This window comes from Plectropomus leopardus, chromosome 5, assembly GCF_008729295.1.
Source record: "Plectropomus leopardus isolate mb chromosome 5, YSFRI_Pleo_2.0, whole genome shotgun sequence".
NCBI lineage: Eukaryota > Metazoa > Chordata > Actinopteri > Perciformes > Serranidae > Plectropomus > Plectropomus leopardus.
This window is the reverse complement of record NC_056467.1, coordinates 5,544,449-5,562,580: the sequence shown is the minus strand read 5'-3', so window position 1 is coordinate 5,562,580 and position 18,132 is coordinate 5,544,449. Positions and strand designations below refer to the sequence as shown.

The window sequence follows — 18,132 nt, the reverse complement described above, 5'->3', positions numbered from 1 at the left end:
GTAGCCAATTAAAACCGTTTCATAATGAAAGTGCATCGTCAGGCAAAACGACAAAAGAATAATGTAGCATTTGAATCAATCATAGTGTGCAGTAGCCACTCATTGTGACTTCGCAGTGATTGAACTGTATCGCATTCAAATCCCTGCATCATAATTAGTGTTCTTTAGTGAGTTATGGTAATGCAATTTCAATTCTAATAGCGTTATGATTAAGTATTTCTGTTCTGAAATAGTTTGTAAATATGACCGCAGTAATGTTTTCTTCGGGGTGCTTGTTTGTGGAGTCAATTAAAACAAGATGGTCAGTGCTTTTCAATTGTTTTCATTCCCTCCTCAGCGTGGCAGACTCGCTGTGAGCTGGAGTGGGCTGGGATGCTCCAGAGACAGGAGATATGAGGAGGAGGAGGAGAGGGCGGAGGATGGGAGAGAGAGATAGAGGAAGGGAGAGAGAGAGCAGGAGGGGGGGTGCGCGCCTGAATCCATCTCTCTCCACCCTGTGACGTCGCTCGGTCTGGTCCCGGGGTGCGCTGCTGCTCTCCAGTCCCGTCTCAGCACTCCAGTTGCTGCCGCACACACACACACAAGCCTGCGGTGCGTCGCGCGCGTTACGGTGGTGCGTTGCGGGCACCCGGTGTCCTTCTTCTTCTTCTTCTTCTTCTTCTTCTTCTTCTCCTTCTTCTCCTTCTACTCCGCGCTGCCTTGTCTTGTCCCACAATTACCAGTGAACTGTTTCAAGAGAGAAGAGAGAACCTGAGGCGTTGAATAAGGGAGAGAGGGCGGAAAGGAGAAGGAGAGACAGAGAGAGAGGAAAAAGAAAGAAAGAGGAGAGAAGTCGCCGTAGTCGCTCTCCTTCCTTCGAGCTCCATCTCCACCCGAGAAGATGCTGAGAATAGCCGGCGTGTTGGCTGTAGTGGCTCTGGGGTTGAGCGCCGCTCACACCAAAGGTACGGTAGGTGAAGGGCAACTTGCTCGCTCCGTGTGGTGCGCATCTGCGAGTGCGCTACAGCTTTTATTGTAGGTGAACGTGGCCGGAGCGGAGAGGCTGTGTGTGGAATGTGGATGCAGAGAAATGTCCATCTGACACAGAACTGATTGCTACAGCCTGTTTGTGTGTTTGAGGCTTTTCTCCCGCAGTGTTCCTCTTTGGACATGTGGACACATGGGCACTTAATAATTACTGTAGAACTGTACAGCCCCTATTAGCACTTAATTGTATTTGCTTTATCTTCTGTGGCATCCCTACAGTAGTTAAATGGAGATTTACCACGACCTTATTATAGCATTTTGTTTTGGGTTAATCTCTTGTAGCATCACTTCAATATTGATTTGGGGATTTGCAGTTAGTCCTCTTCTTTGCTGCAATGTTACTAATATTTCTTGTGAGCGGCTGGATGTAAGAGAAAGATTCTGTTGTTAGATGTTGTGAGACTGTGGGTGTTTCCTGTTAAGGTTTGTTTGTGAGGGATAGGTTAAAGGCAGGTAGGAGGAAAGTGGAGTAGATGATGTGTGAAGTCTTTTTTGATAAGTTTTGTGTGGAAATGTGCAAAAAAGAAGCATTTTTAGGCTCCCAGCATGTTTGAAAATGTGCAAAATAGCATTAAAACAGTGGTTTTATGATTGCACACACTACCTAGCACCTACTTTTAACAGAATTCACCTCACACACTTCTGGGCAGGGATGTACAGCTTTGAAATCAATTCCAAAACTAACCATAATCGTAAAGATGACCATATCCCCAAGAAACCAATCTGCAAGTTCTGCATGATTGACTTTATCTACATGCAACATGACAGCAGCCAGATTTATTTTACAGGGACATTTGGATATTTTTAGTTTTGCACCTGTCAGCAGCAGCTTTTGCAAATCTCCCCAAACTCTGATCAAGCCGTCTCAAATAATATGCATCATGTGCATAATGTAAATGAAGCATTGCAGAGCTTTATCAACACACTAATATAACCCACAGCTACAATTAGCTCATTAAAAAATCCATGACAAATAATCCCCAAAGCCTCATATACATAATGATGACATCCAGATGTCATAAATGTGTGCCATACTGTTGGCAGTTTTATCTTCGCTGCTCAGCTATTTTTAGGTCCACCAGTATCTCCACTGCACTTGATTCTCCAGTGAGCTTTGGCATGTGCCGCAGGTAAAGCGGGGCAAATGCGGCAACAGGTTTGTGCTAATCAACTCCCTGTACACAAAGGGTTTTTATGCAGCAAAAATAACAAGGTGACACCTGTCAGTTTTGGGGAGACAACAGAAGTGTGATAAGCTGTTCAACTTCCTCGCCTCCTTACACAGGGAAGAGCCTCCCCGCTTGTCGGCTGCAGCTGCAATCTTGTGTGGAAGAACATATGCTAATAGACCTGTTGCAGGGCGTGACCTGGCCCGGAGGTCATACTTTTGCCTCATATGCACTTTCAGTTAGATTTTACTTGCAGGCTGTGGTTGAGGATGTACGCTTGAGTATGCATGCACATGCCTATTTGGGGTTATTTTGTATTAACTTCATAATTTCATATACTGCAGGACAGGAAACAGGAGCAAACTGGGAATGTGCATGTGTAAGAAAGGATTTATTTTTTATTTTTTTTGTATCCAGAGCTTGGCTGTGAAGTAAACAAATTACTGCCAAGTCAATGGGGGTGGAAAAACCAAGCACGCCATGATTCTAATTGATTCCCCCAGGCCACTGTACAGTGCAGTTAAATCCAGGAGACAATAAAAGTGTATTGTCTCCAGGATCTGTTGCTACGCTGACCCTCTCTGGCTTTCCCCCATTTCTGTCACAGTGGGCAGGAAGCATAACTCGTAAAGGCACATCGTTTCCCATTTCTTCCCCCTGCATCTGTTTCTCCATTTTACTTTTTAAAAAAAACTAAAAAAAAGACAACTGAAATAGTGCATTGGTGTCAAGTGTGGCGAAGGATCCGCCTCCGTATGCGGAGCTGTTTTCCAGATAACTTTGAAGCGCCGCCACTCCTGTCATTTTGTGTTTAGCCACCGTTTCATTCTGGGAAAGCGTGGACGTGCAACTTCCTTTAATCACCGTCACCCTCGAGTCATGCAGTCAGACTCAGCGTGCATGTGTGTGCATCTACTTAGTATGTGTTTCAGAGTTGTCAGTAATCAAAGCTTGAAGCACTAACACCCCTCTGTGTGTGTGTGTGTGTGTGTGTGTGTGTGTGTAGGTGTGTGTGCGTGGGTTTGCCCGCGTGCACAAGCTGGCGAGAGTGATAGAGTGCAGCCAACATGTTGACAGTCGCCAAGTATGCAAAAATTGGGCGAGGAGGTGATGTCGTTTACAAAGGAATTATTGCATTCGCAGATACATGCTGTGGCTCAAACGATTTCCTCAGGACCGACCGTGTCGCCGCTCGACAGGGAGAATCTTCTGGCAGCGAAGCAGAAAGAGCTATAGAGTTTTTTTTGCCAGTGCGGCCCGGAGCCCCGCTTTTGTGTCATTCCAAGCAATATGAACTCTGAATTTAGATAGCTCATTACCAGCACAGTGTATTTTAATTCAGCTACCCACTGTGTGACTCTTTGTTGGTGGAACCCTTTTTTGCTGCTTTATAATGTCCAGATAAACACACTGTACATGTTTTTACAGTCTGTAAACATGCAAACAGTTTGACTGTAATATTCGGCCTTTGGAGGGACGCCGCTTGGTAAAAAGCTTTGAGCTGTGGCCTCAGTCTGATGCCTGCTTGTGAAGTCAGAGGATTAATTGACACAGGTCTTATAATTTATGGTTTTCTATGTATAGGTTTTGTGCATGCATGCCTGGGTGTGTAAGCTTTTGTGTGCGCTTGCAAGGGATAAAGAAAGCCAAGAGGATAGTCAATTGAGGAGTCCATTAGCAAATAAAAAAGGAGGGTGACAAAAAAACAGAGGCAGATTTATGTCCCCCCTTTGGAAAGAGAAAGTGCATTATGGGAGCACTCTATAAATCCTCCAACAAGGCTGTGACACTCATGATGCAGCCATGGACGGATTATGAGACAATAGGCCCCTGGGCACTTTTGTCTCTTTATGGTCATTTTATGTCTCCTTGTGGTTGTTTAGTGTTTATTAAAAAAAACAAAACAATTTTGTGTCTTTATTAGTTGTTTTGTGTGTCTTTGTCATCATTTTTTGTCTTTTTTGTCATTTTGTGCCTCCTTGTGTTGATTTAGTGTCCCTTTGAGGTAATTTTGTGTCTTTTTTTAGTTTTTTTGTCTCTCTTTCTAGTCACTCTTTATCTCCTTGCAGTAATTTTGTATCTCCTTGTGGTTGTTTTCGGACTCTTTGAGGTAAATATTATCTACTTGAGTCATTTAGTTAATCTTTGTAGTAATTTTGGCTTATGGGAAGTATGAGTCGGGGTGGATGAGTTGAAGCTACTGTCTTCAAACAAGATGGAGTATACGTTTTCCTGTGAATCTGTGATTACTGATACAAGATCAAATGAAGCTTTGCACCATATTGAACTTCAACTCTCAGCAAGCAAATTCCATTTTTATTGCTAATGAGGAATAAAATCTTTCCTTTCTGCCTCAGTGTTAAGTATGGAATGAGCGTGAGTGGGTGTTTGATGTTTCTTTTTAAACTTACACCGAAAGTCACAAATGAAAGGGGTTTCGTCCCTGAAAGCTATTATCAGATCTTAGCATAGTGAGGCATCCCACCGTGGCCTGTACACTTACATCTTCCTCCATCTTTACTCTGTATACAGTGTTTGACTCTGTTTGTTCTGCCTCTTGTATTTTTGTCTTTTCCAGCTGTATTGTCTTTTTAGATGTGGAAGGAGGAGGGAGGAGGGAGGAGGGGGGGTTGGAGAGGAGTCACAGTGTGTGTGAGCATGTAGTTCAGTAGCTGACTGAACTGGGTGCACCATGCAGTGAGTGGGTGTCTCGCCTTCCTCAAGCTTTTTTCCTTTCTTTTTTTTTTAAGTGTCTTTGAGTGGTCACGGCTGACCATACTTGGCAGTAGATATTCAGACAGCCAAGGCTCATTGATTTGCCCAACAAAGTGTGTGTGTGTGTGTGCATGTGTGTGTGTGAGAGAGAAAGGGAAATAAAGAAGACAGAGACAGACAGGATTTGACCAGAATAATATAATTTTGCAGAATTAAATCAGAATCTCCAGCATCTCTTTGAGGTGTGTTTGGACGGAGAGGACATGAATAGAAAGGGAAAGAAAGAAACTTGCAAAAGAAGAAAGGAAAGGTAAATCAAAGGACAAAGGAGAAAATTGGAGAAAAAGAAATATAGTTAAGAGTTAATTCTTGACCATGGAAACAGCTAAAAAAAACAAACAAAGGTCCATTCAATAAAGGGTTCATTTTTATGAGGTGGAGTTTACCCAGTTGCCATGGAATTGTAGACAAAATATGAACTTTTATTGTGAACTTTAAGGACTTCATACCTCCGTTAACTTAAAAACACCCGTTTTAGCGAGTCTACTCCTGCTGAACAATGCATAACCACTGTGTTGACAGGTTATTATTTGATAATAGTAAATGCTAAACTCTGTAGAACAGTAGCACAAGTACGAGAGTTATTAAGAAGGGAAAATGTATATTTTTTTACACACCTGTGTCTATCTTAAATTAGCTGATGTTGGCTAACATTAGCCGCCATAAACTACGGGTCATTCCAGATTCAATAACACTGTTGCCACAACACAAGTGAATGTCTTGAACTGAGCATGGCTGAATGTTATTGCATTTGAGTTCAACTTTGCATTTGAAGACGACAGATGTGCTACACTACATGAACAAAAGTATGTGGACACTTAAACACTACACGCATACTGTATGTAAACATCTCATTCCAAAAGCATAGTATGCTGCTTTCACACTCAGATTTTGGGAAACTGGTTGCAGAGATTTGCTCCCATTCAGTTTTAAGAGAATTTCAATCAGGAGAGATGGGTGAATAAAGTTTAGGTAATTGTCTAATACAGATTAGAGGTGTTCAGATTAAAAGATTATATGTGATGATTAAGATTCAACAGTGAGACTCTACAGGGAGATTTTGTAATTGAGGGGTGTTTGCCCTAAGCAGCAGCAAGATAAATTCCCAATATTTTTGAAATGTCGATAAAACACATTGAGTGATGTTATGCACTTCTCTTCTTGCGATAACATGTTTACGTGTTATGTGAGCGATAATGGAAGGGCAGACCATTAACGTAAAAAAATCATGAAAGCGTTAAAGGCTTTAAAATTGAACTCATTATTTATGTGTGAGTATCTGTGGAGTACTACACTCACTCCCCACTTCTTCAGGATCATCAAGTTTGTTAGACATTTAAGTGTCCTGCCAGGCACTCACCATGCTCCTTTGGTGATTTGCTCTCATAGCCTACAGTACATGGCAAAGACACCACTTATACACACACATAAAACCTAAGAGCTCTCCAGGGTATTCAAAGGACTGCTGCTGCTACTTCAGTCCTCCTCTCATCCATTCACTCCTGTTTCCTTCCAATCACTTACCTTCAGTCCAATCTCACCAGCAGACTCTCTTCTATTTTTCAGTGCGGGGTGATGACATGTGAGACACACACACGCACATACACACACACACATCGATGAGTAGTGAAGGGTTACACAGACAGATCGTGCCTGACCTGTCCTTCTCCGCCAGCTGGATGTAGCTGACCTCTGAGGAAATGATCAGAGGGAGAAGATGGAGAGAATTAGAGGATGAGTGAGAGCAGGGAAGGTCAGAAAGAAAGTTGCAGATCTTTGTCTCCATGAGTCATGAATCTTCACAGTTGATGAGTGGAGCACTCTGAGTGGAGTGCAGACTTCTTTAATGGACATGTAGACAGGACAAGGCTGTGGAACCAACAGACCACTCTCTGCTTTCAGTGTCGCTGTTCACTTTGTGTGTCTTGTGTGCATGGTGAATTGTAAATGGACTGCACTTGCATATCGCTTTTCTAGTCTTTTTGACCGCTCAAAGCGCTTTCACACTAAATGTCTCATTCACACACTGGTGGCTGAGGCTATCACACAAGGTGCTACTCAGTAGCCATTCACACACGCTCACATTCTGATGACGAGGCATCAGGAGCAATTTGGGGTTCAGTTTCTTGCCCAAGGATACTTCGACATGTTGACTGGAGGAACCGGGGATCGAACCACTGACATTTCGATTAGCGGACGACCCGTTCTCTGAGACACAGCCGCCACAAACTATATACTGTGTGTTTCCAGATTTTAATGAAAATAATAATATATCAATAGTTACAGTACCTACACATTTTTATCTTGTACTGGCTTGCAGGGGTGCTTGGACTCTAACTGTCGGCAGAAAAAGAAATAGCCCTACTTCCCAAAAAGTAGGAACTATTTGATGACTGGACTGCATGGATCCAGATTATAAGTCTTAACTCAAACCCCTGGCTATTGTGTCACATGATTTGGTGTTATTCTTACACTTGCTTACAGTGCTAAAGCTAGTGTAAGGCTACTGCAGTTTCACAGCTTAAGACGACTCCATATTCAGGTCATCCGTGCTTGAGCACTGGTTTCCTGTTTCAGCAGCAACACACCCTCTTCATTGTTAGTCTACACACAAAACCCCATTAGCACTGTGTATTTCCTAATGGTTTGCAAGGCTGGTGATTATTCACAGGTACCGGGCTGCCCTGCATGCACAAATTAATCAAGCTTTAATTTTTATTTTCTTCATTAGTCTACATCCCCTCAAAGCTCGACACAAACACAAACACACCAGCACACAACACACAAACACACACTACACGAGCTGTCCCTGTGTGATTTTGCCTTGATGATTGTGTTAAGTGCTCATCACTTGCATGTCTGTTCTCCTATCTGTGCTCAATTTCAATTAATCCGTCCATTTCCCCATGAAGGCAACAGTTGTCATCCCATATGTTAGCCACTTACCAGCTTAACAGGAGCTGGCAGAGCTTATATCTATACACCCAAACATTTGTAAATGCACAAACACACACCAAAAAAAACACACATGCTGTTGCTTTCCTATGGAGGCTTTATATGGAAACATTTTCTTCTCCACTTGTAGATGCACAGGCTCGTTGTACTCAGTGCTTTTCGGGCAGTTAAAACTCCATCAGCATGAGGTCCACAGATATGTCGGCCCTGATAAAAGCCATGTTATTTAGTGCTGGTAGTTGTGAGTTACAGTACTTGTGTCGGCACCCCTGGCTTTAGTCCAGCCTGCTAGCAGATGCTGCAAAGTCTGTCACCCCTCTGTGCTGTTTATGATAGGTAGTGATTGGAGACAAGGTCTGCCTGGCTTGTGTCTGTTTACCTACATCATCTCTGCTATTATCAAACTGCCGCTGCTTTCTTTTCCTGTTGACTGAAACATGACTCATTCTGTATTTCTAAAACAAAAAGAGCTGGGTGGCAAACATTTATCTTGCGTATCATTAAGCCTTTGTGTATTTAATATCTGCTGCTGCATCCTGCATCTTACTAGAAAGGCTTTGATTGCTGCCTTACTGATGTTGTTTTGATGGAAGAGAGTTGTTTTTATTCTCTGTTAGAAACACTGCGAGCTCACTGAAAAATTTCAAGACAACAGAGGAGTTTCATACACGAGCAGACATGAAGTGAATGCCTGCGCTGTCCTTGGTCCTGAAATGAGCCAATGAAACTCAGCAAGAAGCTGCAGCAATGGAGCTGTCCATTGTGCTGAAAGCAGACTTATCGGACAATTTTTGTCTTTCCGTCAGCTCGAGCCTCAGCGTGAGTGGGGATTTGCATACACGGGTGTGCGGGGATATTGGAGGGGCGGAGATATGTGAGAACACACCAGGGACCTGACAGCCTGTCACAGCTATGATAAGGCTGAGCAGTGATTGATGAGTGACAGATGGACGGGTGAAAATGGCCAGGAAATGTGCAGCATTTCAATGATGATGCATAAGCAACACTGTTTTAACATGAATCCTCAGTGAGACACAATGGTGATGCAAAACTGTATGGTGAATTATTATCACTAACTTGTTTCCACAGTCAGCTTCTTATATGAATAATGGGCTCATGTATGAACACAACCTTTTCTGATGAAGTTAGTGCAAATTTTATTTCACATTGGATTCAGAGGGAGCAAGGTAAAATGTTGTGAATTGCCTCATGCGATGTCACCCGAGTCAGTGTCAGTTGTGGTTGGACAATACAAGTTTGAAAAATGAAAGAAATCTGGCAATGTGGAGCTTGAAAGAAGTGAGCTTACTAGGACTTTGCAGCCCTTATCTCTGCTGGAGGCTAGAGGCTCGAGGCTATGTACTATTATCATAACACAACCAAACTTCAGACAGAACTTGGTGGTTGAGTTGTATTAAGGGTGATGTAAGTGCTGGGTTTTGGACAAAAAAGAAGAATATGTAGAATGAAAAAGATGATATCTTTGGTCCTGCTCCATCATGTAATCATGCATCTTATGTAATCATGCACATCAAATATTACTGAATTGTTTCCTGTGTTTTTGACCACTGCTACAGATGAAGGTTTTTAGGATAGAGATGCACGCTGGTGAGAAATCAGGCGACATGCTAAACTTTCATGTCTCAGGTTTCACACGACTGACTGACAGTTGGAGGTGGTGATGCACAAAGAATGCATCAACAAAAGCAACGAAACAGACCGCATACCAGCAGCATGGATGTAAACAATGCATGATTTAAAATATTAATAAAATCACTTTTTGCCAATGTTTTATGAGGAAGGAAACACCTCAAGGATACACAAATATGTTTGAGTGAAAAACACAGAATATTTCAGGAGCTTTAAACTTTATAGCACTAATTGAAATTACCCAAATACCATTGTGACTGTGTGCTCTTTTTGTGTGTGTCCGTGACTCTCTCCAGCATCTGGGCCACAGAGCCAAGAACCATAAAGCATCTAAAAATAAATACTGTTCCAACAGTCTGAAGTGTATTGAGTTGTGGCCAACGATTCTCTCATGCTGGCTGCACAGCCATATTTTCAAGCTGCTATAGAAATCAGCTATAGAAATCTCTGCACAGTGATCCATGAACCCTTCGGCTTTGTGATGACTTTGTGGAGAAGAGTGCATGTGTGCATGGGTGTGTATATGTGTGTCTGTTTTGACTTATGAAAGGTGTTAGCTTACGACTTGAAATGTATCTGTGCGATATATAGTGTCCTCTGGTTCTTAAGAAAGAAGAACCAGAGTAGAAGTGGAAATTAAAGTAATTTATTGGTGACCAAACAAAGGTTTCCTCAAAATGTGAGAGAGGATGGGACCAGGTGGTTGTGCCAAAGAAAATAACTGAATAGAACAAAACTGGGCCTAACTAAACCACTTTTTCATAAAACAAACTAGAAACAAGAACCTAACTCCCTTTTCTAAAGAAACAACAGCTTTCACGAACAAAAACGGGGTAGCAACAACCACTAACCTAGTGTGTCTAAACAGAGGTTTCCTAAGTGTGTGAAAAATGTAAAGGGTACGTCCACAACCTCTCATCACATACCTTTCACCAAATGCAAAAACACTGTTCTGGTCACAGGACATGAAAACACACAGCCAGCTCAGGCGCAGAACAAAAAAGGAACAAAAGAGAGACTGGCACTCTGTGGGGCATCCATTTTGAAAACCATGCCAACGGATGATTGGCCAGGTCGGAGCGGAGGGAACCAATGAGCATCCTGCGCTTCTGCACAGGTGGCACAGTGGAAACACTCAGGTCATTAGCACCTTGAAAAAACACAAGGGAGGAGGGAGAAAACAGGGGACAAAAACACACACAGCACTGTGCCCCTGCCTGGCACATAACAGTCCTTTATTCCAAGACATCTCTGGCGATTGTTTTCTTTCACACACACACACCACACACACACACACACACACACACACACATGCACAGGTGGAGCATTTGAACTGAACAGGTGGGACCAGCTTTGTGTTGAAGGGCTGTTACGGATGCAGCAGTTTTATTCTTCTGCTATAACTGGGCCACTGACACGCACACGCACACACACACGCACGCGCACACACACACACACACACACACACACACACACACACACACACACACACACACACTGCAAGCTCCTCCTCTCCCCTCTCTAAAGGTGCACCCCAGTTCCCTGTGGCTGTTGCACAGGCTCAGTAATTGCATTCCCAAATGTGTGTATATACATCTGTGCATGTGTGTGTGTGTTTACCTGCCTCTAGGTCAAATCCTGAGGGACGTGAACTCTCTGCTGGGTTATTTCATTTTTTAACGGGACGCTCAGGGCCTCATTTGTCCCTGTGCGTTTTCGGAGAAATCACCATGGTATTCCCATCTCCCTCCCCAGGAAGAAAGAGGGGAGAGAGAGAAAGAGAAGGACAGAGAGAGCACAGAGCGTACCTGTCAGCTCCTATACAAGCCCAACAGGCTATAGTTGTTAGCAAAAAAACACAATTGTTGATTGTTTTTCCAAACCTGCATGTCCCCACATGTTTATTGTGCTTTAGACCAGCTGTCACACTGCAGCTGCTGCTTTAGCTCAAATTTGTGTCCTGTATCTCTTCATCCTTTGGTCGTGCAGTAGACAGCAGCCTGGCTGCAGCAGCTCCCCCTGTGTTACCAGGAGGAGGATCTGGGTCACCGTGTACCTACTCCTCCCACCGCTTTGCATCCTCTCACTCCCCTCTTGTTCATCCTCTGTTCTATCTCCCTCCATCTTTTTTCCATGTCTCTTCCTTGTCTGCCTTTGTCTAATCTTGGAGCAAATAATATCACAAATTCAATCACTCCTTTTTTTTCAGTCTTTCATCCTCATCTTTTTCCTGTGCTCCCGCTGGGATTTCGTGATGTAGCATTAGCGTGGAGGTAATTACCGACAGCTAGGCTTAGCCAGGTCTTATCACACTGTTCTCTCCTTCCCTCAGGATCCATCTCTCCCTTTCCTCTTCCTCTTTCAGTTTCTGTCTCTTCCACCAGGACCCCATGGTGATTCTCCTTTTTGGAAAGGAACTGGGTTAAGGACATTGAAAAGCTAATATTTTAATCTGACTTCTCTTTAAGTTGTGCCCTCTGAGGAGCTTGTGAGTATGGTGTGAGTGTTGACTTCATTAGGCTGGCTGTGCTTTATTAGGTCCAAACGTACCCTGAAGAGACTGTGCGAGTCGAGCAATAACATGCTAACATACATAAACAACCTTGTATGTTGCACACACACACATTACATATAAACCCATAATGCATTTCTCTGTAACACACATATATAAATACATGCATTTATGTAAACCCAAACATGTTAAGCTGTTCAAGTATGCAGAAAACATGATTTTAAAGCGTGATTTATTCTTCCTCCTCACATGCATGCACACTTGTGTGGACATCATGGCAAAAAGCTAATAATAGGTTGGCGAATAATTAAGATGCTATGTTCATTCATTAACCACTCAAAAATTGTTGGCAGGAGGCACACACACACACACACACACACACACACACACACACACACACACACACACACACACACTTATTTATGCCCTTGTTGTCCGCCCCCCATCTCTCCTTTGCTCTCCTGCCCTCTATTTGAATATCTTGTCACTTAGAGATACTGTATGTTAACATGGATGCCCGTGTGTGTGTGTGTGAGTGAGAAGGTCACACATTGTTCTTACCAGCACATCATTATTAAATCATGACTTCACCCCTGGCTCACTCACTACTCCTGCTTAGTGTTTGGTTCTCAGGTTGTGATCGGGTTATGTGTGTTATCGTTATAGTTTTTTCATGTGTGTATGTGGCAGGTATGATGTTGTATGTGTCAATGCAAGTGTATGTGTGTGTGTGTGGGCCTTGGTCCGGGCCCCTGGAGTTCTCATTATGGTGAGAGTGGATGGTCGAGCCCAGCCCTAACATCTGTCTTGGAGAGTGGAGGGGCCCCACGCCGAGCTTGTAGCCAGGGAACACCCTCAGAGGAGAGACCGCTTTCTGCTGCATAACAAACCACAGCGCTGCACCTCGCTCCACAGAAGAGTCTACTTCTGTTACATGTAGCATTTAAACATCACTCTGCAAACAGACAGGTCCATCAGTATGCTGCATGGAGTTGTGTATGATGTCCATTCAGTTTTAACTAAATCCATACCGATACATTGGCGGGCCTGTATTGGATTCTCACAAATCTATAGTTATTGGCACGGATGCTGGTAAATATAAATATATACACAAAGGAATAGCAGAACTTTAACATACTTAATTAGCAGACTGCTAATATTGTTTTGTGAAGTGTGCTTTTACTATCATTAATACTGATAACCATGTTATTGTCATCTATTTTTATTATTTTTTAATATTTTGGAGGTACAGAGGACAGTTGTGCACATAAAGCAGGAATGACACTGGGAACAGAACCAGGATGTGTAACAGTATACAGCACAATGATACTCAACTTTCTGCCTGTGATAGGGTGCCGGATGGCATGCCAACTATTTTATTCTTAATGAAAATACATTTTTGTACTTGGAATCTAAATAAGCTGCCAGAGTGCATAAAAATAAATAAAAGTGTCCCTGAAATCCTTGAAACACTGCTGCGCACACCTGACCTGCACAGGTCGGCCTCGACTGGTTTTGCCTTTTGGCAAAGATGAGTGAGGACAGCAAACATTAGAGCATTGAAAACAGGCAATGAATTTATTATATACTGATAAATATTATTGTTAGTTTACTAACTGGCTCCTGGCCTCCTATTATTTTGCAAAAGTGGCCCCCAGGCAAAGCAAGTTGAATATCCCTGATAAAGCATCTTAACGACAAGGCTTCATGGACACCCTGCTGCTCCTGTCATCTTCCATAATAAAGTTTATTGTTCATTTGAGGTTCAAAGTTCAGTCTTGTCTTTGGAAAACAGCACTTGAGAAAAAACTCACAGCAGGGTCCATTTAGGAGCTGTTCTGGTGCTTTTGATGCTTCTCTGGCAGATAGAAGTTTGTCCAGTTGTCTTTTTTTCCAAGTAATGCAAGTTGACTTAAAAGCAACAAGTGCTCCAAGTTGTTGCAGTACTTTCACTTATTTCTGTTATTATTTTAACTTTTATTCCTCTTCGTATTTTTAGATGTTCAATGGTTGCACCACAAACCAAAGCAGTGAAAACCTACTTGGCAATGAATCCTTTACTGATTCAGATTCTGAAGTTAAACGTTAAAATACCCTTTAGAATGACACATAAAAGCACTTTCTGGTTTGATACCCCTATTGAAAGACAGCATCTTCCATAGATAGTTATTTTGGTAAGATTGAGGTACAAAATAAATTTTTTAGGGTAAATGGATTTTTTTATGTTAAATTCAGGGTTAGTGTTAGGGGACCTTTGTTTTCAGGGTTACAATAATAACCACGTGGTTAAGTTCAGCTACAATAATGGTCATAGTAAAATAAGCCTGGATTTACTGTTGGAAGCAAACAGATTCTTCCTGGTGTGGAAAAGATGGTGGCGCACGTAGACACAGCGGCTCTGAGCTCTTTCACTCATACATTGTAGATTTCTATGTAGAATGACAATAAAGGCATTTTATTCTATTCTGTTAAACCAAAATAATGATCATGTTAAAGCTCCAGAACAGCTTGTAAACAGAAGTTGTGGTGAATTTGGCTTTTCAGCTTTTGCTCAACTGTTTATTTGAAGTTTTATTGTTCAAAATGATCAGCACAACCTCCGAGTCATCTTTCGCTGCTATGTGCTTATGAAAAAAAAAGAGCATAAGTCAGACGCATTTGGATTCCTGTTATTTTATTATTATTCTCTAGTATCAATATTGCTATCTGCCTCAGGCTGTAGTTTTAACAGGAGACTGACTTTGAAAAAAGGAACGGCGTGCAACTGGTGATAAAGCTTTCATACCTTCCCACAGCACAGATGGTGAAAAGAGTGAAAGTCTGATGAAATAAAATCCTTCCCATCCCCGACATGTTTGTCCTCTTGAGTAAAGACAGGGAGAAAATAACCACAGGGACTCCCAGCAGTGAGCGGGGACACATTTCAACATTGTCTTTGCGACGGGGAGCATGAGCTTATAAGATATGTGGTCTTAACTTAGAAGAAAACAAATTACTTCACACAGAACCTTTAATATTTAAAGGGATTACATAAAAATAATATGACAAGGCTGTGCTGGGAAACACTTGGATGTCTTGTGAGATCTAAGCCTGATTTTGTCTTTTGTTTTTCTGTACATATAATAAGATAAGATTTTAGTATATTTCTTTTTCTTCTTTTATTTATCAAGGGTAAAGAATTCATTATTTTTCAACACCACCCTGGTTCATATTTATAATGCTGAACACAGTTACTGTGTGTTTAAGAGCCTCCCCTTCTCACCGCTGCTGTACTGTTGCTTGCTGTGAAGCGCCGTGGAGCGTTTGGGGATTTTCTGCCTTGCTCAAGGATACAATGGTGGTCGCTGGAGAGTCAGAGTTTCTCAAGCCTTATTTTCTCAAGTGATCCTGTTAATTCAATACATGGTTGAGTGTACGTGGGCACCCGTATGTGATTGTTGAATACCTCATTTCAAAGCCATGTGAGTTAATATGCTGCGTGAACAGCCTCCATTCTTCTGGGAAAGGTTCCCACAAAAAGACAATAACTTTCTGGCAGTTTTTGCAATTGATATCAAAGGTTTTAGGTAGGCTGGTCAGAGCTCTGTGTGCTGTATGAAATGTTGTCATTATCAGTTACAAGATTGAATGACTAATCGAAATTTATTATTTCGACTTTGCTTTTGCTTTTTATTACCCTATGACCCTAACCCTTTTTATTCAAAATTCAGAATTTGAAATTAAAGTTGAAATTATTAACAAATCATTGCACCCTTATTCAGTTTATTTTAGCTGTAATCATCTATTCAAATAGAAAATTCTCAGTGCAGTGAGAAGCATTTCAACTGTGAAATATGCTGACCCATTGCATGCCCTGTTTCTTTCAGTAATAATATAAAAAAATAAAAAATTTAAAAAAGCGTATTTTGGTCTTAACACCAGTTGTGAGTACAGTAAAAAAAACGGTGTTAAAAGCATCATTACTTTACATGTATATTGACTCAAGTAAGATCAAAATTTCTCATGAAAATATTTGAGTGAAAGAAAAAGTGTCTTTTAGTAAACTACTTAAGTAGTAAGGTGCCATTAGAAACATCAGTGTAGGATGTTCAAACAGGTCCTCAACAGGTTCTAACAAATTTGAAGTGCATGTTTTTGTCAAGTACCTTATCCAGAACTGGACAATGACAAAATATGTGCCGTCAAGCGCTGTTTAATCTCTTTAAACAAGACAAAAAACTTTGTGTCACTTATGGAGCAAAGTGGAGAGCCGCTTCTGGGATGTTTCTGACAGGCGTTATTGTGGTGTGTCTGGTGGCGTAACAAGCATTGTCTAGACAGGCCGTGTTCAGCAGCTTCACAGATTTGATTGCAGCAGTTACTGAATCTTTAAAGTAGAGCGTGTTTGTAGTCTGCATTGTGTGTGTGTGTAAAAAACGACTCAAGTATGTGACAGAGTTAAGGCGATTGTTGACTCTGTAAAATGCAGCTGCCTGAAGCTAAGTTAACACTACACTGAGTTCGAAGTCGTCAATCACTGTACCGTTCACATTAGCAACTTGCTGTCTTGTAATTTAACATCTTGAAGTCATGTGGTTCTCACACTATATGACTGACCGGCAACACACACATTTCCACATCTTTCACCAAAAGGAATCCCAGATGAGTATGTCATGTGATGCATGGGCCAACCCACAACTCAGGGTAGGGGGTGCTCACTAGAAAATATCAAAGTTAAAGTGACAAAGCAGTGGTCAGAGTAAGTTATTTGGCTAAGAACATACAGAATCATTGCACGCAGTAGTCCACCTTCCACCTTCTCTTCGCCTCTCTCTGCCACTCTCTCCTTGTAGAACACACACACTCTGAAAAGTGAAGCAGCGCAGCTTGCCTCTGTCCTCAATCCATGTCTTGCTCTCTCATTGGATGTAGCTTGCCATCATAGTTCCCAACAGACCCAGATATTTAGCATGCTAGATATCCGGGAAGCATTTGCGATGCACCAACCTATCTCTCAGCTCACATCTTTTGCACATAGAGCTCAAGCACTGATTTGTGAATGCTTAGCCAATACTTGTCTAATTTGTCTCTGATGTGCGTCTTTTGATGGGGAGCTCTAAAAACTGGGCGCAGAAAATCTGGGCTAAAGTGTAATGGGAAGAAGGCATTACAGTGGTGTTAGTTTATCAGCTAGTGAGACAGGAAGGGCACAACAATAACTATACGGCATAGTTATAGAGGAGTGTTTGAGAGTATTAGACCAAAGTGGGTTTTTAGTTTGAATTCTTTTTAAGGTTTTTTTTCTTTTAAAGTTTAAGTTTTTCATGTTGAAGCAGAAGTGGCTTTCCCCAAACTGTTGACACAAATTATGAAAAGAAGCTACTGCCTAAAATGTTATGCTGTAGAATTAAGCTTTTGGTTTAATTGCAAACCATAAAAAAACATCCCCAAAACAAAAGTACATGGAAAACATCATCCACATATTTTTGCAAATTCTGCCACTACTACTCCTTCAGTTATCCCCTTTCTGTTTGTGAAGGTTGTCACTATCAGTTACAAGATAAGATAATTAACAGTAATTTAGTAGTTGTTCTTTGCATGCTGTTGTCCTGTCCATCTGCTGAGTTCATCCCACCCAAACACTGAAAGATGATGCTATTGATTATTTTAAACCTCTTTTTTCCCCTTGAAACTGATCTGCACAAGCTTTTCTTTGTCACCATTTTTTTTCTATGATGAGTCATGCTTGAATATATTGAGAAGATATGAAATAATCTATCTCTGCCACATAAATACAAAGAAAAATCAGCTTTCTAATCCTTCACTACATCTCAAAATCGAACTTTTATGTTCCTGGAATACACACAGCTGCTGCCTTCCTCCCTCACTCTCTCACACACACACACATGCATCATTTAAATATCAATGAGTCCTCTCCTTTTATGCTATGCTGTGGGTCTCCAAACAAATAGATTATATCTAGCTGTGTGGCATTTCCCAGGTGGTATTTTCAGTCATTGGAGTGTCTGCCACCTGATGCACAAGAACATATGAAATGGCAGTTTG

General features: G+C 41.7%; 1 protein-coding gene across 1 annotated transcript in view; it reads left to right on the top strand.

The window, feature by feature from the left end:
• Positions 1 to 808: 808 nt before the first annotated feature.
• Positions 809 to 18,132, top strand: part of LOC121943375 (calsyntenin-2-like) — a 260,798-nt gene continuing 243,474 nt past the window's right edge. Inside the window, exon 1 of the mRNA XM_042486899.1 lies at positions 809 to 944. Coding sequence (XP_042342833.1) covers positions 881 to 944 — 64 coding nt within the window. The 5' untranslated portion in view covers positions 809 to 880. The remainder of the gene's footprint in view (positions 945 to 18,132) is intronic.